The 23,698-nt window shown below is 45.1% G+C and overlaps 1 protein-coding gene across 1 annotated transcript in view; it reads left to right on the top strand.

Annotated features, from left to right (window-relative positions):
• RIMS4 (regulating synaptic membrane exocytosis 4) overlaps window positions 1–23,698 on the top strand; it is a 60,046-nt gene that overhangs the window by 26,210 nt on the left and 10,138 nt on the right. The window contains exons 2-5 of the mRNA XM_074842978.1: window positions 9,562–9,703; window positions 22,351–22,463; window positions 23,117–23,218; window positions 23,477–23,616. Of these exons, the coding sequence (XP_074699079.1) occupies window positions 9,562–9,703; window positions 22,351–22,463; window positions 23,117–23,218; window positions 23,477–23,616 (497 nt within the window). The remainder of the gene's footprint in view (window positions 1–9,561; window positions 9,704–22,350; window positions 22,464–23,116; window positions 23,219–23,476; window positions 23,617–23,698) is intronic.

The raw sequence follows: 23,698 nt of genomic DNA, 5'->3' as shown, positions 1-23,698 counted from the left end.
TTCAGATCCTGGACGTAAGCAACATCCTCCGAGTTATTAATAGTGTGAGATGGACGGCAGAATTAGGACAGAGCGCTCTGCTTCAACTCACTTGTAATTAAGTAGAGATCCTGACATGGCCTTCATAACTTAGGTTGGTCAGCTGGAGGACTTCCAGCCACAAGGACACAAATCAGCTCCCCCTCTGGTCCATATTGTGAAATAACAAGAAGGAAGCCCTGGAATGGCCCTGGCAGACAAACTAGCCACCCACCTTTCGGCTTTTCATGTTTTCCTGGTGCCCAGCTCTTCATAGTTGGCAAAGTTTTAAGAGTTCTGAATTAAGAACATTTTGTCTTAAAGCACTGCTGGTGGTTGGTACTATGTCTGACATTTCTCCCAGCTTTCTAGGGAATAAATGCAGTAGTTTAAATAAAATCAGTTATTTAGTGTTATTAATTGCCTGCAGCTGTGCCAAATGTACCTGTTCTCTGAGCCCATCAGCTGAACTTTCCTTGGCTTGGCATAGACTCAGAGAGCAGACCCCCGGAGCCTCCCCGGTGGGCAAATGTCAAAGAAGGAGAAGTTAAACTCTTAGTGAGGCTTAAACCACAAAATCCAGGAAGTGGAAAGATTGGATCCCCTCATTGCTGTGCAATCAGAATGTATGTGTGTATATATATGTGTGGTTTATTGCATTATAAATATCATAGTAAGATTTTCTTTTTAAGTCATCAGCCCTTGCCCAAGCACAAAAAGAGCAGAAGGTGGAGAAAGACCCGGGATGTGTCTGTCCCAGGCGTGCAGCTCTTCCAGGGACGACTGGTGCAGCATCAGCTTGTCTGTCCCCAGAGAACCTGGGCCTGCCTACGAGGCAGTGTTCAGGTTTCATTGCTAGGCTGCTGAAGAAATCTTACAGCAGTGAATTTTCTGTATGCATATGGATATTTCATTTAATCAGACTCTCCTGCAAAGCATGGCAGATTGGGGAAAGAGAAGGGGGCAGTGTGTTCCATTTTCTTACAAAAATAAAAATGCAGAAGCAGCCATCAGATGAAGCTATTTGGATCCTGCTGCTACAAACAAAATAGAGACATGGAAAGAATTCTGAAGAGTTGAATCTAGCTGCAAAGTAGTTCCCATGAAATACTCTGAAAGAAACATGTTTTTGTTAGTGTTATGGTACTGTAACTTTTTTATGGTGAAAAGCTAAACAATTTTTTATGATAGTCAAAAAATCTGTTTAAGAGTCATTGACAGTGGAATATATATGTTTACCTTTTGGTTTGTTAGCTTTCTCTTTTGTCAGTGAAGGAATAAATCTCAAAGTAATTTTCCTGGCTGCATGTTAGTTGCAGAACTTTCCCTTTAGACATTTTTAAATGAAAATTTTGACCATTTAAATTTTTTATATAGATGAATTACCAAAAAGGTCAAAATTAAAAATAGTATCATGGGAACTAGTTGTTTTTAACCGCAAAAGGAGCAGAAAGAAATATATCACACTTTCCTAGTTTAAAATATGAAAATGGATCTTGTGAAGATAGGAAGCAAAATCAATGCTTTACCCGTGCTCCACCCAACCTACAAGAGGTGATAACATCTTACTGGGGTGGAGACCTGCTGGATTTAAAACAAACTGCAGCTCAGGCCAGCTTGGAGGAGAAAACACTTGCTGCTTGAAAGTGGCTGAGGAGTTGGGGATCTGGGCTGGGTTGCAGGGTTATTAGGAACTATAGGCAAGCCTAAAAGCTGATGGGGGGGGCTTGGTCCTTCCCCTGCCCACACCACTGGGCTGGGAGAGGCATAGAGGGTGAAATGCTCTTCTCCCAGGGTGGTCGCTGGGGTGGTGGGAGGGAGGGACAGGCTGTGCAGGGGAGCATCAGATCTGTGTTCCATTCTTTGCATTTATAGGAAGGAAGAGGAAGAAGAAGGTTAGATTTGTCCTACCTAAATTAAACTACTGTTGGGCTTTAAAAATAGGGCTGTTGTTTTATGAAGACTCGCAGAGCTCCCGTGCCATGCACAGCTACGGAATGAGTCGCCCTTCTGCAGGCCAGAGGAAGTTTTCTGTTGTGCGTCTCAAGTTCAGTGGGTAAAGAAGGGAAGGCAGCCCCCTGAGACTGCTGCCAGGTGCCTACTTCACAAAAGTAACTCTGTGAATGACTTTTGGTCTTCTTTTAAAGGTCAGGAGGAAGAAGAAAAAAAATTACGGGTTGTGGGGGGAGTTGGTTTGATGTGTGTGCATCTGGGCACAGGTGTGACCGCTGCCTATCAGTGTGGGTGAGGAAAGGCAGGGTTGAACGTTAGGATGAGAGAAAGCTCTTTTGTGCTAAAATACCCTAGTGGTCCAGGAGCAGTGGGACGTGTTGGTGACTACGCTATGGGTGGGAGTTCGGAGGAGGTGTCTTGCTGGCATCTCCCTAGGCTGCCTGCGGAGGTGGGTGTCCTGGCCCTGCTCTGCCTTCAGCTGGGGTCTGTAGCTGTCACAGCAATACAAACAGTTGCTTATTTTACTGTTTTCTGGCTCTCACAAGAAGAGTTTCATGACCTTTCCTAGCCCTGTGGATGTACTTAATCTGCACAGATTAAGAATTAACATGCTGAAATATTTTTTTTTCCCATCCCACAGAAGATTTTCTGCTTAATTTGGAAAGAAAGGGTGTGATTTTATTAGTGTCTGAAACTAGGACAAGGGGAACGAAGCAAACAGCCTGATTAGTGCCCCTGCTTATCCCCAGCCATTTTCTGTCATTTCTGGTGGATTATTCAGGCTGTGATGATAGCCTGGCATGTTCTGGAGCACAGTACAAACTGCCTCACTTTAGGTGCTCATAATTCACACTCCATTAGGATGTCGATGTAGGGAATACTTGGCAGGATGTCAGAGCTTGCCAGGCATGATGAGATTGAGTTCATCTTGTTAAACTGCATTCTGAAGTGACAATCCAGTATTTATATATTTATTTTTTTCCCCTCAACAGTAGCATCCCCTTAGGAGGGCGGCATGGCTTCCTCTGAACACAGATACTGATATAAAAGGGCCTGCAATGCCCACCCTGACAGCCGCTCTGCTCAGCATGTGCCAGGCTGTCGCAGGTGTTGGATATTCATGCAAGGCTGTGGGAAGACTTTTATTTTTTCCCTTTGAAGCTGAACAATGGGTTTCTTTTATTCATCTCAGAATTGATTCATGGCACACAAATCTTAGCACATGTCTGTAGGGATTCAGCATCTGACTAAACAGAAAACAATCTTTTATTTTTAAACCCATTAGGAACAACAACGCAGTGACAAAGTTTGAAGTGGAGAAGCTAACGCATTGGCTCTTTTCTTAGAGTATTCGAAAATAAGAAGTAGGTAAAATGGTCAGTGCTTCAGCAGTCTCACAGGGTGCTGAGCTGAGACTCCCACTGCTGCTTTTTGCCCACAGACATGCCGAAGACCAGTTCTTGGGCTTGGGGACCTTCTTCCTCATCTCAGCAGGTGATAATATCCAGATGGGTGCTTGGTGTTTTCCCTGCTTCATTTTCAGCCCCAAATTGACATACGTCATCTTTTCTCTGGGGCAGATCTTCATGGAGAAGAGCAAGAATCAACCCTTTGTTTTTGACCTTAAGAGTGAAGTTCATGGCTGTGAGAATTGAAAGGGCTTGTGAGACCACATTTGAGCCAAGAATAGAGCAGGCAGATTTGGTGTAAACAGCTGCATAGCTCGGGGCATATCTCCTTTGCAGGCAGTCAGATCCTGTCCCACCTGGCCACATGCCCCTGGTAGCCCTGGATGCTGACTGCAGATGTGTGATACTGTCGCAGACGTTCATCCCCCTCATCTCAGCTCATCTCTACTTCTGCATGATCTGCCACATGCTCTGAAGGGTGTGTTGACTCTGTCAAATGAGTTTTTCTCTGTTTCCCTGCTGGGGTTGTCAATTCTCCATGCTTCATAAGTGCTAGTTTGTACCTGGGCCTCATTTTGGAGGAAAGCAGATAATTCACTTGCTGAGGAACCCAGGTGTGAAGCCAGAGAGCAGAGTGTGCCCAGGTCGATACCCTGCAGCATGTGTGGATGCAAATCGATGCATGCTGCTTGACTTGGGTAAGAAAAGCAATAGAAATGCAGTCTCTTTGCTTAGGCTTGGACTAGTTCTTCCTGAAAATTATAAAATGTTATTTTATCCAGAGCTTTGCAGTGGGAACAAATGCAACCTGAAAACAAGCATCCAAATGATTTCCCTTCCTTTCCACCTTGCACCCCAAGGTGAAGTTCGGGAAGGAAAAAAGGTGACCAGGCTGTTTTTTGCCAGACCCTTGGTATGTATTGGGTGGCCTCTGTTGGTGCTGCCTGGCCGTGTGCTTTGGGTACCAACGAGTTCTGTGCAGTTGGTTAATTTAGGAGCAAAGCTGATCGAGTTGAAATTCAGTCAATTCCTAATCTCAGGGTTAAATCAATATCAATTAATTCTAAAGTATGGGAGGGTCCATAGCACGTGCATCATGCTGGTTTCCTTTTGTGGTGGTAGCATCCAGCAGACTGAGCAAACGTGGAGGAGAAAATTGAAAACAAAAAGAGAAGGAAGCTACCAAGTACCTGAGTGGGGGAAAAGGAAGTGACAAGAGAGGAGGTAGTGTAAGAATAACAGTGAAAGGGGCACACTCTGTCCCTCAGAAACATCAACTCAATAAACAACTATCGTAGAGTAATTCTGTGTAGGAGTAATAATTATATAATCATGACCTTGTGATGAGCTACTGCAGAACTGGCATAGATTTTTCAAGACTTGATAGCTTCTGAGCATGGAGAGACCTGTCAATAGCAGAGAGGAAGGGCTTTGAAGAGTTGTGCATTAGATTGACATAGAAGTGGATGTGGGAAACAGTGACTCTTTCCTTGGGGGAGAGAAGGGGACAATGCCACTCCTATTTATTTACTTCCCACCCCCAAGATTAAGGTAAATACAATTCTTGGTGGCAGTCAGTTCTGCCATCTGAGAAGAGCTGCCTCTCGATGCAGTTGACAGCTGAAAATAGGTTTAAGGCAGGCAACTCTCCAAAGGATGCTCTACTCTGCACAGGGTACCTGCATGGTCACCGTACTCCTCCTCGTTCATTACTGGGTTTCTGGAGGGAACTTTTGGTTAGTTGGTCTGATGTCGCTCACAGACAGAATTAGGGGAAACATGATAATGAGATCCAATTAATAAAGAACAAAAATTATAGGAATATAATTAATACCAGTCAAGAAGGATTTAGGGAAAATGGGTCTTCTTAGACATTTTTTTTTCTCTGAGTTTTAGTAGAAGCAGCTATCTGGGTAAATGTGATAAATATGTAAGGGTTTTGTCCTAGAACAACATGACCCTAAAAAATGTGATAGTGGTAAATCGATTAAAAACTTACTTCAGATCTCAAAAAGCAGTTGTCAAGGAAAAACCTCAAAAGCAGGAGGCTCTTTTGAAGGCCTGGTGTTATCATTTTCATTTGATTTGAAGCAAGCATGAGTTTAAACCTCAGTAAATTCACAGGTGATATGCACCTTAGCAGGATAATAAATAGTATTGAGGGTGGGAGAGTTGTATAGAGCCATCTGGACTTTTTGCTGTCTCCTTTCAAATAAAATGTGTTTTCTTACATATTTCTTAATATAATGTTCTACAAGGTCATACCAGCAGGACAGGCAGGACTGCAGAGCGTCCAAGTGAGGTGTGATGCTATACCAAGAGGTTACTGTGGTCTTGGGAGATGGAAGCAGAAGCGGTAAAGATGAGAGTACAAGATGATTTTTACCACTCTGTGTGTTTTTGCACTAAAATGCAGTCTCCAGTTCTGCTGTGCGTGTTCTCAAAAGGGTGTTTGAAACCTGGGGAGGTCATTAAAGAGATTCAAGGGCAGGAGAAAAAAAATGGCAGAGTGTGAGAAATATAAAGAGCTCAGTCTGTTTAACTTGTCAAAGAAGATTGAGAGATGACTTGATTACACTGCAGAAGAGTCTTTATAGCGAGAACACAAAGCAGCCCTCGCAGTGGAGAAGGGCATTAAAAAAACTGATGGGTGAAAGCTGAAACCAGACAAACTTAAGTCGCATCTCTAAATGTCAGGTAGTAAAATAAACTGCACAGGCAAATGGCAGATTCTTCATCTCTCGGTATCTTCAAATCCAGAGTGGTTAGCTTTTTAGAAGATATTCTTTAGCCAAACATAATTTTTTTTGGCTGAACAGAGCAAAATCTAAGTGCCTGTCAACACAGAGAACTTGGCAAAGTGTCTGCTGGTCCCTTCTGGTTCCTGGCGTCTGCGAGGCGCTGTGTATCTTCATCCTGGATATTTGAGCAAAAAATTTCTTCTTCCCAAGGTCATTCTGAAGCAGGATCTGCTCATCAGTTGCATGTTGCACTGCAGGCTTCACTGGCTGCTTAACCTTTGTCATTTACTGCTTAATTGGAAAAGGTGCAGGGAATAAATCTGGTGACACTGCAGAAAACATTGATACTACTCTTACTTGTTCCAGATACTGCTAACAATTAAATTAAGACAAGTGTTTTTGCCAGGCAACACCCACATAGACACGTGTCATTTACTACCTTCTTGATTTGCAAAGGTGTTGAAGCACAAGATTTTCAGGTAAGGGAGGAGACACAGCCCCTATGTGATGCTCCACACTGACTAGAGAAGGTTGCTAGTAGGTGACTGTTGCTTGTGAAGTATTTTTGGTCTGCAGATGAGCAGTGCAGCTTTGTCTATATTTATTCCCTTTCTATGCTGACCCTTTCCAGGTCTGCTGCTCCTGATCCCTCTCAAGTGAGGGGCTTAAAACACTGTGCATTTGTTACATGCTGCATACAGGTAAAGTTTGACTAAAGGGCTTATGTGGGTAGTTTAGGAACCTATATCCCATTTAAGATGCCATCTCTGGTGCTTTGCTGATCTCTTACCCTGTTTCAGTCTTGACTCCAGCTGCAGTGGTTTGGGAGCTTTTGGCAAAACAGGTTATTCCCCTTCTGTTCAAGGGAAACTTGTGGCAAAAAGAGACTGGAGGGGAAAAAGGCTGGAGGAGCCTTTCTCCGGAATGATAGGAGATGGTCTGTGAGATGCTGGAGTCACTGTGCATCTCTGGAAGAGGAGGGAGGAACGAAGGAGTCTTGCAATCTTCCTGTCTTCTTGTTTTCCAGAGTTTCTCCATTATATCTTTTTACTTTTTTTTTTTTTTAAATATCCATGTGTCATAGCTGTAAAAGCAATCAGGAATACTAGAAAATCACCCACTCATAGAAAGCCAGCAGCGTAAAGTTGTGCATGTGGTCCTACAGCTGAACTTGCCCCGTGCCAGCTGAATCGTCTCTGGTACTGCCTGTCTTCCACAGTGCTGCCTTTTCTTGTCTTGGGGCCCTTCTGCTTTATGCCATTAGCTTTGAATCGAGAGGTGGCTAATAGAAAGCACCTTGTGTTGCTCTAAAGCCTTGCTCTGTCCCAAGCCTCTCGTTTGTTGCCAGATATGGATGCAGTCTTCTAAGTATGCATGTCTCCAGGCGTGTCTCATTAGATTGGGGAAAGAAGAGATTTTTTAAAACAGATGTTTCATAGTTGGGCAATGGGGCATTTTTAATTTGTTTCCTACATTTATGTCATTTGCTCCTTTGACTGCAGTTGCCTGCCAAGGCTCTCGAAAGGACTAGCCTAAAAGCGCGGAAGGATGAGTGTTCTGAGAGTGTGCATGTGAAGGAGGGATGGGCATTGATGGATGTAGATGATTAAAAGATTGTTTGTGGAGGTGAATGTGAGACAAATTAAATGGACCATCAAGTCTGCCCACAAGGCTGTGGGATGCTCTCTGAAAGGAACCCACAAACCCCATCAGAGGATCCAGCGAGTTGTACGAGGCTGGTAGGAGGTGGGTGCATCAAAGGGAACTGTTCTGCAGTGGTTGGGGAAGTAGGTAAGGTCGTTTCATGAGGCTTTGCTTTTATTAATGCCTGTATTGTTATTCTTGCCTGAAGGTTTGGATTTTGAAAGCACATTAAAAATATGTTTTACGTTTGTGTAACTTCCTGATTTATACAATGTGCTTCATACATTGCTTTAGGCACACAAACAATACAAACTGTAGTTAATGTTAACCCAGAACATGCATATTCTATCCTCTTAGCCCATAGGGACATGCATACACATGCTGCACCATATGTGGGGACAGCAGCTGGTGCAGAGCCCTGGGGCCAACACGATTACCCAGTTGGAAACCTCGTGATACCAGAGGAAAAGGGACTTTAGAGCTGTATTTATAGGAGGATTTTTGTCTTTACATTTCAGTATAGGTATAAGTTGAGAGGTAGGATAGGAAGCATTTCTGATATCTTACTGTTCTATTTTTTTTTTTTTTAAAGTGCCTGTTCACACCAAGATCTAAAGAAAAGTATTTTAGGTCAAGCAGCTTTCTACACAAATAACAATGTTCTTTGTATTTTAGACAGGTTCTTACAGATATCCTCATATTTTCAAAGTAGTTGGGAAAGACTTGTTTTCTTTACTATTTGGGGATCCTGAGGTCTCTAGACTCAGTAGCTGGGTCATTTCTTCTCCAGGGGTGGTACTCAAAAAGCTGGTGGGTTTGAGAGCACCGTGGGTCAGAGGTTTGTTGCCTGAATTCGGGTTAACAGACAGGCATCTTCAGAGGATTTAGATAATTCTGCTTTGTTCAGAAAACTTGTAGCAGATGTGTTTCAGGATGAATGCTGTATGTGGGATGAAATCTGGAGCTTCCTAACACCAGCTAAAGCAATTAATAGTAATGGTATTCATTACATATTCATTACATAACATGGTTTGTTCTGAGAAACAGACTGTTAGAGATGGAGGATGAAAATAGCAGCTGTTAATTTCAGAGGGCTGAACCTCTAAAGATTGCACCCAGGAGGAACCAGAACCTACTTAATTCCCCTTGCGCTGTGGCCGAGGGTGTGTATGAAGGGGAATAGTCCTCTCCAGGGTTTTCCACTGCTGGTGCCTTTCCATGTGCCACCAGGGAACATTTTGGCCATGCCCAGCTATTCCTCTGTGGCCTCTCTGGGAGGGCTTGTGCCTTCACAGCACTTCTGGTGCTGCCTGGTCTTTTCCTCCTGACTTCTCCCTTGGCGCTCACCAGGAGCTGTGGCTCTTTGCTGCTCTGGACAATCTGAGGCAGCAACATGGGATTTAAGAAACGTTTTGAGGCATGGTCACGCTGTACACCTCAGCTCTGCCCATGGTTACTGCTGCTGTGTTCCCAAATTGGGTAGCTCCGCATATAGCCAGCTTGTGTGCCTGCGTGCATCTGCACTCGATGCATAATTAATTGATACAAATGGTTGGAGTAGGTAGGGTGGTATGTATGTTTTGAGTTTCTGCTGAGCCCTGGCTTGCTGGAGCACTGGGTTTGTTCCAAAGATGACTGGGAGCTGCTGATGAAGCAGGGCTGAGTAACAAAAGTGCTGCCTGGCTGCCAGATGCCAGGCTGGTCTTCTGAAAGACCTTCTCTGCTTCTACTTGACTGTCGTTGCAAAAGGCTGTGTTAGCAATAGCCAACTGTCTTTTGTCGACTTTTGTTCCTAGATGGGGATGGTCGGAGACTGAAAGGAGCCATCCAAAGGAGCACAGAAACTGGGCTGGCTGTTGAAATGCCCAGCCGGACCGTCCGTCAAGCCAGCCATGAGTCCATTGAGGACAGCATGAACAGCTATGGATCAGAGGGAAAGTAAGTCGTTGAAAGGGAGCTGGGTAATCACTTGTGGGATGCACTGTTCTTCTGATACATATTAATTTTCCTCCAGCATGATAGATGAGGTGTTTTTCTGACTTGCCTACGCTGCAGGTGTACTGCCCATTCAATTAGAGCAGATCTCTCTGCCTGCATAGCTGGCACATACTTCAGCTGTTTACATACTTCTTTTAGTGTCTTCATTATTCTGAGCTGAAGCAGATACCCATTACTTTTAACCACTTTGCCTTTAGAAGAATAATTCAGGGTGAATAGCTGAGGCTCATTACTGGTAGTAAATTATAAGCCAGTAGTTTTTAATGTTGCACAATAGTTGTCCATCTCCCCTGTTTCAAAATGGCCTTGCGGTTTGGGCAAGGAGGGAGGTGCCAAGGTGATGAAAAGGATGTAAGTAGCAAAATAATCATTCTGATATCAAAATACATATTTAGAAGCCTGTGTGTGCTTTTGGTAACAAACTTTCTTTTGCTTCATCTGAGTTAGGATGTCCTAAAAGAATGTATTTTAGAAACACTTTTTGACTTCAGAAAAAGTTACAACACACTTTGTTGCATTTAGGCTTTATACCAGAATGCAAAGCAGGGGATCCTTAGGCCAGAACTTTAGGGGCTGACTTGTTTTCCATTCTGTTTTTTTTATTTCCATTATTTGAAGCCATATATGGAGATTATAATAATTTTGTTAAGATGACCATTCGTGGGAATCTTTGGAGGTGAAAAAAAAAACAGTATTTAAAAAAGGAGGCAATATGTACCATCAGATTCCATGCTTCTAGGTATGAGGCCAAATATCTAAAACGTGCTCTGTTTAAGCCAAGTACCACACTTGGCATTGCTCTGTACGCTCTCTCCAGTCCTACGTGATAGTCCAACTACACTGTACCTCTAAAATACTGGGACAGTCCAAAGGCGCTCTCAATTAATGTGATTCTGGTGTTAAATAAGAAACAGGCTGTAAATTAAGAGAGACTTTCTTTAGCTTTAGAAGTAGGCTAATCCTGGAAAGGCATCATAGATCTGTGCTGAAGGTTGGAAATAGTAATGAGGCACAGGCTGCGATAGCAATCTTGTCACTCCAAAGCTGTGATGTACCTTATCTCTTCTGTGAGCTGCTGTCTCCAGGGAAATATTCCTGCTACACCAGCACAGTCCTGTGGCTTGGAGTTCTGCCTCCACTACGAGATGCAGAGGATTAGTGATTAAGTTCAGTCCCTTGGCAATGCAGGGCAAGAATCTGTTTTCATGCAGAGTAGAATTATTTCCTTTTTATATTTACATAGCTTACCCTCCTGGGAAGGGGTATAATTCTTTGAAGGGTCTGTGTCCTATCATTGCATACCCTGGCTGCTTTGATTGGGCTTTCCTGGAGAGAGAATATTTCTGCCAACAAAATACTGCACCCATACAAGTGCTGTTTTACCCTGAAGACAGACAGCATGTAGCTATCAGCTAAACAAAGAAAGAAAAATCCTGTCTTGCAATCTAAATGTCTTTATTAGAACAAGTCTAACATTTGGTATTCCAACCTCGAATGCTGCCAGAACATCCTCGCCAGCCCCTCTGCCAGGGATGGGATGGTTTCTCCTCTTACTTCTGAAAAGTGCGATAAGTGGTTCCTGGATGCTTTGTTCCTAGGTGGGATAATTGATCTCTGGAAAGCCAGTGGGAATCGCTGCTATCTGTGAGCTGCAAGTGATAAGCAAACAGGGCTGAGAGTACAAAGAGCTAAGAGGGCTCTATTCTCTTGAAACATGGTGGGGGGGGAGTTTCTCTGCATTCTTTTCCTGCGGCAAAGAAAGGAATTGTTTGGGGAATAGCTTTGAGGAACAGAGATGTATTCTCCTAAATCAGATTTCTCTTGACCTCTCTTGTTTGCTGTAGCTGTGTTCCCAGGGAGGCAAAATGAAGATTCATATGACTGCATTAGCTGTGGCAAGTTTATTTTCTTTTTTTAATGTTGGGGATAGCTTGAGCTATCTGTATCTGAGTGATGCAGATACTCCTAGGTCAGAGACAGTTTTCACCACTGACTGTCAAAAACTCAGTTTTCAGCAAGACGAGGTTACCCTAGATCTTCCTACCCACGCATCTCTTCGGTATGTTCACACAGGCAAGAAAACAGATTCAAAACCATCTTCCAAGAGCTTGGGCTTGTTTCCTAAGTTCACTATGTTTTCATAATCCTTTTCAGTTTAAGGACAAAAAGGATGACTTCCAAAGGTGGCACACTGAAATGATCAAAGATTTGGTGAAACTTTGCTGCAGAAGGCCTTAAATGCCTGCTCTCAGTCATACAACTGCGCTTTTAAAAAGTGATGCTGATTGACTGCTTTTATGTTTGTTGCGACGAGCTGGCTGCAACTAGCTACACTGCTCTGTGCCAGTGCAAAGTATCGCAGTCGAAGAATTTTCTGTAGTGCATGATTTTGAGCAATGCTCCTTTTTGTGTGAATACTAGAGTGCATGAAATCCAGATGTTTTTATGGAGAAGCTTATTATGTAGGGATATACTTCTCCTCAGATATGCTAGACCCTTCTTCAAGAAAATATTCCCTTTAGGGTTTTATCTGTAGATGAAGTATAGTGAAGCTGCTCTAAAGGATGTGTCTCCTGGAATTTAAGCTCATACAGCATGCCAGTAAGTGCTGACAATGTCAACACACTGCTCCATTTAATTTTTTGCCATACAGAAAGTCCCCCAGCCATATTACCCAGCTTTTATAGTGCACAGTGGTTGTGCACTAGTGTAGGAAATTAATATAATAAAACCTAATGTGAGACCTTACAGAAGGGGAAGGTGATATTTATTCTGAACAAAAGTGTTTTCAGTCATTCACACCTCTAGGCTTCACTCACGCTCTCATTGCCCCGTGCAGGCGCCAAGCCTTGCGCATCCAGGTGCTGTAGCCGGGCTTGGTTGTGAGCTGCAGGGAGGAGCAGGGACACCATCTGTCAAGCCCTCGCTACGTCTTCCGAGTTGTTCTTCACAACAGACTGGCTCTTGGACTGTTTTTTTTACACTTCCTAGGACTTCCCTGTTATGGGGTGTTCTTTCACCTCAAGGCCTTGCTTTCTTTGACCTCCATAGATCTTAAGCAGTGCTGCTACGTTTTTTCCTTGTTTCTTCATTTGGGGGGATCTTTATGGCTACAGTCTGCCTTCAGACAGGCTGTGGACATAATGTGCTCTCCCACCTTGTTGTCCTCCTCCTGTCGTCAGTGGACAGGTCTTCTGCTGACAGGTTGATTCTGCTTTTGCCCCCATAGATGTTTCCATTTGTAATTCATCCAGACCAATCTTAGCACCGGTTATAAATCTCTACGGGACTATTTTCTTCTATGTATGGACTTAAAAATCTGTATGAGAGGTCAGTTACCTGCTGTAGCAAGTGCCTACCAGGTAGTCTCAGGGCACCAAGATTACTGCAAGCATAAAATTCTGCATATAGGAATAACTCACAAACAAACCCCTGAGATTTAGCAGAGATCTCCAGCTCCATCCTGGCTCTTGCACAGCCTACATCTTGTTTTGGTTGGGTTTTGCTGCAGCTGCACAAGACCATGTACAACATTCAGAAAGCAATAGATTCTGGACTTGTGTGTAACTTATTACTGCCAACCACTTTTCTTTCTGAAAATGGAGCAGAAAGACAAAAATGGACCTGGAACAAAAGACTGCTAGCTGCTGTAGTCCCTAAAAAAGCCACGAACACCATTTATTGTTCTTGTTGGCTACTGCTGAGATGATTAAGTTATGGAGAGCTAAGGTGATTTTTACCTTAGAAAAGCACAGCAGGTGATGACTAGCAGAAACTTAGGGGAGTGTTCTTGTATTATCTGAGATGAGTCTGCCTGTCCAGCAAGGAAGGATCTTGTTAGCCATGTTATCTCTTTTTCCCATCACGAGGGCAGCACCAGCCTGGGTCCCACGTGAAGCCACCATCATGACAAGGGCTGGAGGCAGAATGCAGCCTGGCGGGCATGCCACTGGCACAGGCATCTTACGCCTCTTGGCTGTTCCTGCAAGCTATGGCTTGCCCTGGTTTTCCCATCTGTGCATACAGGGCTGATGTGAACCAGTGCTGGGACTTAGGCAAGGAGAGCTACCTGCCCTTCTCGGTTTCGCTATGGAGCAGTAACTAAAAGGAAGCTGAAGAAAATACTGGCCTGGCTTGTGATCATATGGCTATGTGAAAATTCACTTTCCTTCACCAAAAATTATCCATCTTCACTCAAGAATTACCAGAAGACTTGATTCCTAAATGCACCATCCAGGAGATTCATGTCATATCTATTCACTGAATGCTTCTTTTTTGGTACCCAAAGCCAGGGGACTTTTAGACTCTTTTATGGCAAATTATCTTTAGGGCTCTCCTTTTATCTAAGTCCTTTTAAAAAATATAATGATATGTGTTGTTAATACAGATCAGACTGTAAGAAATCAAGGCTTTGGAAGACTGGAAACGCGTGGAGAATATTTCTGTAATATGCCAAAAAATTAGTCAGCCTGTTCAGCAACAGCACATTTTTTTGTGCTGTTAAGCTTGACCAGCACAGCTCAGAGAGGATGCGACCTTGAGAGCTGTAGTTACAGCAGTAAATAGAGTGAATCCCACCTTCAGCAACCTCTGGGGAACAGGCAGAATTGCTCTCTGAAAACAGGTAGCTATCTTTTATTCAGTGCGTCTGAGATGACTTGCAATTGCTAAAAATGGAGCTAGCCTGATAAGGTGGGGAAGGGAATGGGGGAGGTCTTCGTACATAATTCACTGCATAGTTTTTATAGCACCGTTTAGGTGGCAGAATTCATACAGCAGAAGGAATCGGATACACGAGCGGAGTACAGCGTGTTACAGCACATAAGACAGCATGTCACAGTGCTAAAAACGTTACAGAAAGTGGAGTGGCCAGAAGAGAAGCAGGGCTTGTTGAGAGGCAGAGACGGGGATATTGCCTGGCAGAGGAGAGGTGTGGGGTCAGGCTGGGTTTGGGTCCTGCAGGGATAGATGCTCACAGAAAGCCTTTCCAGCCAAAGTGAAGGCTTCTGCAGCATTCACATCGACTTTGGCGCAGGGTAAGGGCCTGTGTGCCCAATCCCCTGACAATGTAGTCAGATGCGTATTGCATTAATAATTCCTTATATGCACCATAAATATTTTAAAGATGAGGCAGCGGACATTAAATTAACCAGTTCTGCCTTCCTCCTTAGCTGATAGATACCTACGTGGCTTCTGTGCGTAAGATGCAATTTAAAAGACCTTAACATGCAATATGGATGAGTGTGATTGTTATACAGTACATTACTGCTCCCTGAAATTGGAGTTCTGATGGGTTTTTTTATGCTCAAATAAAATAACTGTCAAATATGTTATCAGTCTCAGAGGAGAATTTCCCCTCCCCCTTTCTTCTGGATGAAGGAAGTATGTGTTGCTGTCCCTGGTTTTTAAAGACAGAGCTGGAGAACTTCAGCTGTGCGTTAGATGTAGATGTTAGTTAATCCAGTCAAACCATTCAGTTGCATGGCTGTGTTTAGGCAAGTTGCTTATTAACTGCAACTTTATGCCTGAAGAGGACAAAGTTATTTTAGAAAATATTTACGAGAACAGAACAGTAATTTCTGAACCCTGGGCCCAAACACATCCCATGTACGTGCTAGACACAGTGGAGCAGCTCTTTAAGAGTATATTGTTTCTAAAGGTTTGAGTTGATGGCAAATAGGCGGTTGTGTGGATAGTATGAATAAATCCATGAAAAGCACAAGGCAAAATATTACCTTCTGAAAACAGCTGTTCTCTGGGTGTGCTGGGGGGGTGGTTGTGTTGAAGCTGTCTGGCTACCCCACCTGGCTGAACCCACAGCAGTGGAGCAGTGCAGCTCTGCAAAAATCAACATGTGCAAGTGTAATAGAGAGGCAGTAATGGGGATTTGGTCCAAGCAGGGGAACACACAAAGTCTTCTCAGAATACCCCTCCTCTTGACAGAGCTCCTTGACAAAAGGGTGTTACACCCAGCCTGTGAAGGGAGCAGACAAATACCTCGTTCTGCACAGACGTAGCAGCCAGTGTGTGGCCGTTGCAAGGTGGTACAATCAAGACCAGTCCCAAAATCTTGTAAGACAGAATTGAAAAGTACTGTATCGAGGGCAAAAGAAAGGAAATATACTGGTCTGTGCTTCAAAGTGGTAACTCATGAATAGTGTTGAGGACTGATGTGCAAAGAGAAAGGACTGGAAAAAGATTTGGAAGAAAAAAGTAAAGCAAAGCACAGGAATAAATTCTCTAGGGAGGGATTTCAAGAACATGTTGGACAGGTAGCTGTCATGAATGATGTATATAAAGCTGCTCTGGCCTTGAGACCTGGGTGTGGACGGGGTGACCTGCAGAGATGCCTTCTTACCATATTTCCTGCGAGTTTTGCAAGGTTTTGACAAGCTGATTGTGCAGGCTCTTGCAGCAGCATAATGGTATACCTGGCATACAGAGTCCCAGAAGCAATTTAAAAATAGATTTAGAAAAGAGGTCAGACAAACTCTGCATGGACAGGAAAAGAAATTAATGATACATTTTCCCTAAATGTGTCTGTGCTGTTACGCACTCTGCATGCTGATGCGCAGCAAACGACGGGTGGGGGTGCGGAAGAGGCTGAGCAGAGCCACATATGCGATACGGGAGGGATCAGCACAGGTGCTCTGAATTTTCTTTAGACCATTTTGTATTGAAATCAGCATTGTCCATCTAGGCATTCAAATCCTGATCAGTTTACAAGCAAACTTTGAAAAGCTAGTTCTCCATCTGAATATATATGAAGAGCAGCAGCCTTGCTGTGAGGGAATCAACTGCATGATGCTTTGCATGTGGAGAGGAAGGGCACAGATCTTTGCAACGGGTAGGTCAGGAAATGCTGCTGCTGGCAAAGAGCTTTTAAGCCACTCTTAAATTACACTCCAGAGGACAGATTTCATATGCCCTGACCTACAACGTGCAACACAGGAGCACAGTCTTCAGAGCCTGCTGCACAGATTTCCTAAATAATCAGGATTATGAATGTTGTGTTTAAAGAACATCTAGGCAATCACAGCCCCAGTTTGAGCACATGGTTCCTAAGGTTGAGTGAACACACAGTTCTATTCCGCATATAAACGTGTCACAAAAGAAACAAATAGTTTATGCAGTCACCTTTTTCGTAAAGTCGGGAAGGGTAATTGGGTGCACGTTCCGCATGGGGATTGCATGCGGGGCTGGCTCAGGGCTCTGCCTGCCGGCTCCAGCCTTGCTGGCCGGTGTCTGCGTGGTCTTGTCTCCCTCTCGTGGGTGTCCACACGACTGCAGGAAGAGCGGTTGTCCGCTGCGGTCCCGAGGTGTGTCCCTGCTGCGATACCCTCAGCGTGGCATGGAGGCATCTCTGCTAGCTGGCTGCTGTGCCAGCGGCGGCTTGGGCTTAGAAATGGTTATTTTATCCATGGGTCTGAAATGGGGTTTGCAGCCGGTGCTGAGCCTTTTGCTGGTACCTGTGCAAACAAAATTAATGTTTGCGCAGGTTTCTGCGGGTGCTAGTCCGTGTTGGTGGGCTCAGAGACCCCGGGATTGATAGTATCCCCAGTGTTACCCTGCTGCTGCCCCTGCTCTGCCCCCTTACCTGCAGCCTAGGGCCGTGTTCATGGGTTCTCCGGCAAAATGTCCTTCATTTGTCCTTGACACCCTGGAGGTGGCACTGACCTCCCTGTGCTCTCCCTGTGCCTTCAGGTCAATAACAGTGTCACATTTGATTTACAACCAATTCCACAGCAAACCCCATAATCTTTAACTTCATTAAAATCGTTCTCATTCAGCTGTGGCAAAGCAGAGCCCATGAATCATGATTACTGAAAGCAGAGGGCCAGAGAAGAGATAATTAATTTTTCTTTCTTGTTCAAAATGCTGCACTGCCCTCACTCAGTGGAGGGTTTGTGCCCTTTAGACAAAAGGCTGACAAGTGTCACCTGTAATCTTCTCTGTGTGCTGCTCTTTGTCAGCACGAGATGGTCCTGCTGCAGCCCCAGGCCCCAGGGCCCTGCTGGTTATGACAGTTGCTATTTGCAAGTCAGCTGCAAAATGCTCCTTCTTTATTCCTCTAGCTATTTTTAGCATTTCTTTTTAGATTGCAATAAAAACCCCCATCTTGTATTGGTGATAACCAGGTTGTAGCAATTTCTCCCCTTAAGGGAAAGGCATGTTTGGCGATGGGAGGGGAAGGGCTTTCCAGGGTTGCTCCAGCATGTGTGAAACCCATCTGCTGGCTGTCACCCAAGGTGGAGCCACCACTGTCACCTCTGGCGGATCCCTTTGGGAGCACATCTCCCTGCCAGCACATCCAGTATGTGGTGGTTCAGCTGGAGAGCAGGTTGCTGGATCAAGGGCAGGTGAGAAACAGCTTGGTTTCTTCAGAGGTCAGGCAGGAAAGGTCTGCTGAGCGTGCAGCATGTGGCAGAGTGGCAAGGGAGGGCTCTTGGGTGCACCAGGGTTGTGTTTAATGAAGTCATGGTGGTCCCTGGAGCTCTTTTTCTCCCTGCTTCAGCTGCAGGAAAAGCAAGTGAGTGGGGAAGGTCTGTCCCACCGATCTCAGAATCACACCGTACGGCCCCCTCACCTTGGCATCACAGCTTCTCTCTGAGCACTTGACAGACAGAACTCCCTGAGCTGGATTTGAGCATCCTAAATTTAGCCGATGCAGCTAAGTGGTTCCTGCTGTTTTTAATTCACATTCATACTAAATTTCTGCAGTTTTATTTTCCCTTTCCCTTTCCTCTCAAGGGAGAAGCAATGACTTTCTTGGAGGTAGCTTATGATTTTTCCAGACAGAAATTGTTTCCATTCCAGGGTTATTGGCAATACTCAAATATATGTCCAGGAATTGGTCAAAGCCAAGGAGCCTGATTTAGAGCTGCTGCTTATAATGTCTAAGAAAGCAGCGCTGCAAAAGGTCAGTGTCTGTGCAACGTAGCAGCCAGTCCCACCAGCTAATGGCATAATCTATTAAAGAATTAATTCCCTACATCTTTCCTTCCCACCCCAATATAACGACAGTGGGGAACATTAACTGTCTAACCTGAGTTTCATACAGTGCTAGTAAACCTATTAACTGAGGCTGTTACCCAAACTGCCGGAGCACTGACCTTGGCCTGTGTTTTTAAGTGGGCTTATGGTGTTCCTCTCAAGATCAGCCTCGGTGTTACAAAGCAGCAGCAGCTTCCTGTGAGCAGCATCTCGACTGCCCTCCTTGCGAGGGTCCACGCTTGTGGCACAGCCCTGGTGTCCCTGCAGCAACGTCCTGCCCTCTCGCTGTTATTTGCACTGAAGAGCGTTCATCGTTTCAAGGTCGTCCTGAGCCTTCTGACTTCTGCATCTGTGTGGGGATAACAGCAATGTTTGCTTTGCTGTAAACACTTCCAATTGCTGTTGGTTCACCTTTTGCCCAACAGCTCTTGTTCTTGTGCTTTTTAACACCGTTCTTCATGCTTTCTTGCTATTTTGCTTTATGTCAGAATATCATTGATGTAGTCTGCAGCATCAGCTGCTCCATTAGCAGGTGCTTTTATTTATCCTGAGCTGCCCCAGCTGCCGGGCAGAGCCTTTGGGAGCAGCGCTGCCCAAAGGAGGGGTGAGCTGGTGTGAGAGGCATGGGTGATTTCTCTCCACCCATGCATCAAGTACAGACAAGTATTTGGCATCAGCCTTCAATGTGGTTCTCTCCCTAGCTAGTAAGGGGAAGTGGTCTTCTGTGGCACATTTCATGAATCATTTTGAGTATTCAGGGGCCAGAAGGGTCTCTCTTTGCTGTCCTGCAGCATGTGGAGTTTCTGGGGGTGGCCTTCTCCCAGTTTTGTGTCCTTACTTCAGTAACATGACTAGACTTCACCTCGGAGAGGGTTTGCTCTAAGACCTGGTTCTGGGTGTGCTTTGCTCAGTCTTGGGCTTCCCCTCCGCTATCTTGGTCCTTGGCATCTTGCTAATGAGCCCAAGCATCTGTTTTGAGCACGGCAGTGAACATCTCCCTGAACAGTTGTGAGTTGTCTTGCCAGCTTGTTATTTACGTGCTCGTTCAGGTCACATACTCCCCAGGGTAGAAGTGAGACCCGAGCTCGGCCCATTTATCTTCCATGAGTTGAGAATAAAGAAAACATTTACCTTCTGGCTGATGGTCCATTCATCTCCTGCTGACTCTTATGTCTTCCTCTGTCAGGTCTCCTTTTTCTTGAACTATTTTGGGTTCTCTAAGCACTAGTTTTCATCCTTTTTTGACTCTCTGTGGGCAGCTCAGAACGCCTGAGCCAGCAGCCTCAAGGAGTCTCTCTGGTCCTCGTGTACACCAGGACTCACGTCTTCCCTCCTTGTATGGGCAGATCATGAGCCTGATAAAGCCTGTCTGGCTCTGGGCTCCCCCTTCCCCTGCTTTTCCCATCACATGTCCCTGTCCCTGCAGATTTACCAGCCTTGGGATGGCTCACTCTGTGCACAGTCTGTCCTCAGGAGCCTGGCTACAAATCCAGCATCACTGCGTGGTCCTGTGCTCGGGGCGCTGATCCCCAGAGAGGGCTGTCCCGCTGGGGCAGGAGTTGTGTACCCACAGGGAGCCGAGTGCGGCCCCAGGATGGATGGTGGCACTGGGGATGAGCCTCTGAGGAATCAGTGACACTGAAAACCGAGAAAAATCTTAAGCCTTCTCTGCAATTAATGTCAATTATAAATCCTGCTGTTTCTGTTGTATTTCAAAATAACACCCGGAGTGTTTGTGCAAACAGTGGATGCAGGGTGAAAAAGCACCAAACTGGGGAAAATCCACCCTGTGCACAGCCCCTCCCAAGCCTGTCTTCTAGGATGCCAAGACACCCTCCTCCCTCATGCCTTTTCACAAAGGTGACATTTGTAAAGAACTCAAGGGCAGTTTTCTTCATCCTGATGGCTCAGCAGCTCCCTGTGTAGCAGCAATAACCAGGTTTCTCAAAGAGCCAGGTCAGCGTAGAGGGGAGGTGCAGTGCTCTGGAAAAGTCTGGCCATTTGATTCAGTGCCCCTGTCACAGTGAGCTGAGCCACCCCGTGAACTTGTCATGAGGACACGTGCTAGTGACATGTCCTTTTCAGTCCCATGCGTGGTGAGATGCTGAGGTGTGTGTGCTGGCTTCCTCATTCCTCATCTGAATAAATAAATATTCTCATAGGCCTGAGACCGGGTCTGCAAATAGCTAATGAAAGCTGAAATCCCAACCTGAAATTAACATTCTTCTGGCTGAATAGGATTTAAAAATTTTTTTTTAATGTCTTTTAAATGTAGCTGGCTTGCAGGAGGGAAGCATGAATCTTTGTGGCTGACTCAGGCTGTGTGCGAGCCTGCAGTCCCCAGCCCGCCCCACAGGCAGGGTTCCTCTCTGGCTTCGCTTGTACCGAACACGCAGCCTCCTTGCGGCATCCTTTCTAAGAAATGAATTTGGGGCAGCAGGGAGCTGTGTCATTACGTGGGTAATTGTCCCCCTCCAAGGATATTTGGAAAAGTGCAGGAGGTTTGTAATTGTGCCTGACTCTGGTGTGCAGCAGCTTCCCCGGAGGCAGAGTGCGAAGTCCAGCGCGGTAGCGTGGGTACCCCGGCACAAAGCTCCTGACGTGTGTTTCAGCAGCTGTGTCATGATTTGGCAGATGCCTGCAGGACAAATGTAGGTGTCAGATGGTGGCTTCAAGCCTCCTCCTTACCATTTCTCAGCAAGTTTTCCCACAACCTTTGAAACAGCTGCATAAATCAGGGTACAACTGGGTAAATCTTGGTTTGTATCAGCGTACCACAGGGTTTGGCCTTTCTGTGTTGCTCCACCCATGTGCAGTGCAGTGACCAGCACCCATAGCCATCCACAGACCAGCCTCAGGCCTGGTGAGTAGATCTGGGGGTTGTGTCCCCCTGACAGCTTCTGTTTTGCTGCACTGACTGTGGCAGAGGCATTGCTGGTGTTTGAGGGTGTTGTCCCTTTAGCCTTGTGTCACTGTTCAGGTCCTCTTCATGATTGCTTCAGGCCTGATCATGGAAGCAGGTATGAAAACCACACAGTGGATGTGATGGATGCTTCTGGTGTTGAGCGGTAGGAAATGGAGCCCTCTGGTCAAGGAGATGCATTGCTCTCTGTGTGTTTGATAAATAAATAGGGAATTGAATCCCAAAGGGATTGATGCCAGCACCCCTCATCTCACTTTAACTACTGCTCTAGATGAATTATTTCCTCCCCAGAAATGAGGATTACGAAGGGACAGCTACCAAGAGAGATCCTATAAACTATACTAGGAAGCTGCTTAGGTTATAATGCTACCTGGAAGAGGTGACAGGCTGCAAATGAGCCTGAGATGGCAGAGACTCTCCTTACAGGCAGTTATAGTTAAACAAGTATTAACCAATTGGTGACTGTAACCATCACTGGGTTTTTGTATAAGGAAAGGGATTTTAAATGGATTCCATGTCACTAAACTGCCTGAAAATCAGTGAGTTTTGCAAGGGAAGAAGTCTTCTGTAGATGTCATTCATTTCAGAGACATATTAAATCTGGTTCTTTAGTTACTGGATTGCTTTAAAGTGCAAATTAACCACTTGCTAAAATCAGTTTCTTTTGCAGCTTGAATTTCAGTGGAGTCCATCTGGCGTCTGCTGGGCAGTTTAGTGACTTCCTGGGGAGTATGGGCCCTGCACAATTTGTTGGGCGTCAGACCTTGGCCACCACCTCGATGGGTAAGGAACACAAAGATGTTAGGTGGCTTTAATTTAATCTTGAACAGACCGCTCCTACAAGCCACCTAATAATGCATTCATCATCTGCTGATCTACCATTCTCCTGCTCCATTTCTCTGTTAAATCAAGTAAGCTTGGCTGAAAGGTTTTGCTGATTGCTGCAAACGTGCGTTAGTAAGAGAGCACCAGCTCTGTGCTTCCCTCCATCAGATCTGAAGGGCACGGACTAAGTAAAACGCAGCTAAAATCCTGAAAATGCATCCTGTGCATCTGCATCATTTTTCTTGCTCTCTAAAGACCACAGGGCTCTAAAGATTTTCTTATGGGCCACCATAATTGCATTTTCCAAAGCAGCCTGCAGCTCTAGGTATTCCAGTTTGGGAGAAATGAGAGGCTAGCTGCCCCGAAGAGTATGAGGCTGAGTCACCAAGGCCATGTTAGAGGGCTGACAGTAGAGATTGCTTTTGAAAATGTGGGCTTGAATCACTGCAGAGCTGCTCCAGAGTAACGCAGGAGGAGTTCAGGTACTCAGGGCCTACAGTTTGTTACAGTTCATAGCAGGCACGACATGAAGATTTTTTTTTTTAATGTTTTAGTAGCCCACAGATGTATTGCTTTTAAAGTCTTCTGTCTGTTTTGACGTTTTGGTTTAGGGGATGTGGAAATCGGCTTGCAAGAACGAAATGGGCAGCTAGAAGTGGATATCATTCAGGCTCGAGGACTGACACCAAAACCCGGCTCCAAAACACTGCCAGGTAGTATGTTTTGACCTCCTAAAGTAATTCACTGAGCCCCAGCCTCCTGCGATGCTTGTGAATAGGAAAAAATCTAATTCTGCTTGGCTTCTGCAGGAATAAGCAATCTGTATGTGGTATTGAAAGTAAGGCTGGTTGAGCAAATCTTTTCACTGCCGTAAATGCCTTCTTTAGAAATACTTGAGACATGGCACTCTTGTCTTTTCTAAAGTGAGCATGAAGATTTTTTTCATATTTGACCATATTTATTTTTTCCAGCTGCTTACATCAAAGCTTACCTGCTAGAGAATGGCGTGTGCATTGCGAAAAAGAAGACAAAAGTGGCTCGCAAATCATTAGACCCTTTGTACAATCAGGTGTTACTGTTTGCTGAGAGCCCCCAGGGCAAAGTATTACAGGTAAGATGAGCAAGCCTCAGGTCTGCCTATCTCTCTCTTCCACCTCTGCTGGAAGATACTAAGTCTGGCAAGGGATCTGGAT

The sequence above is a fragment of the Strix aluco genome, chromosome 17 (genome assembly GCF_031877795.1).
Source record: "Strix aluco isolate bStrAlu1 chromosome 17, bStrAlu1.hap1, whole genome shotgun sequence".
NCBI lineage: Eukaryota > Metazoa > Chordata > Aves > Strigiformes > Strigidae > Strix > Strix aluco.
The sequence above is the reverse complement of the archived record's forward strand: the minus strand, read 5'-3'. Positions and strand labels throughout refer to the sequence as shown.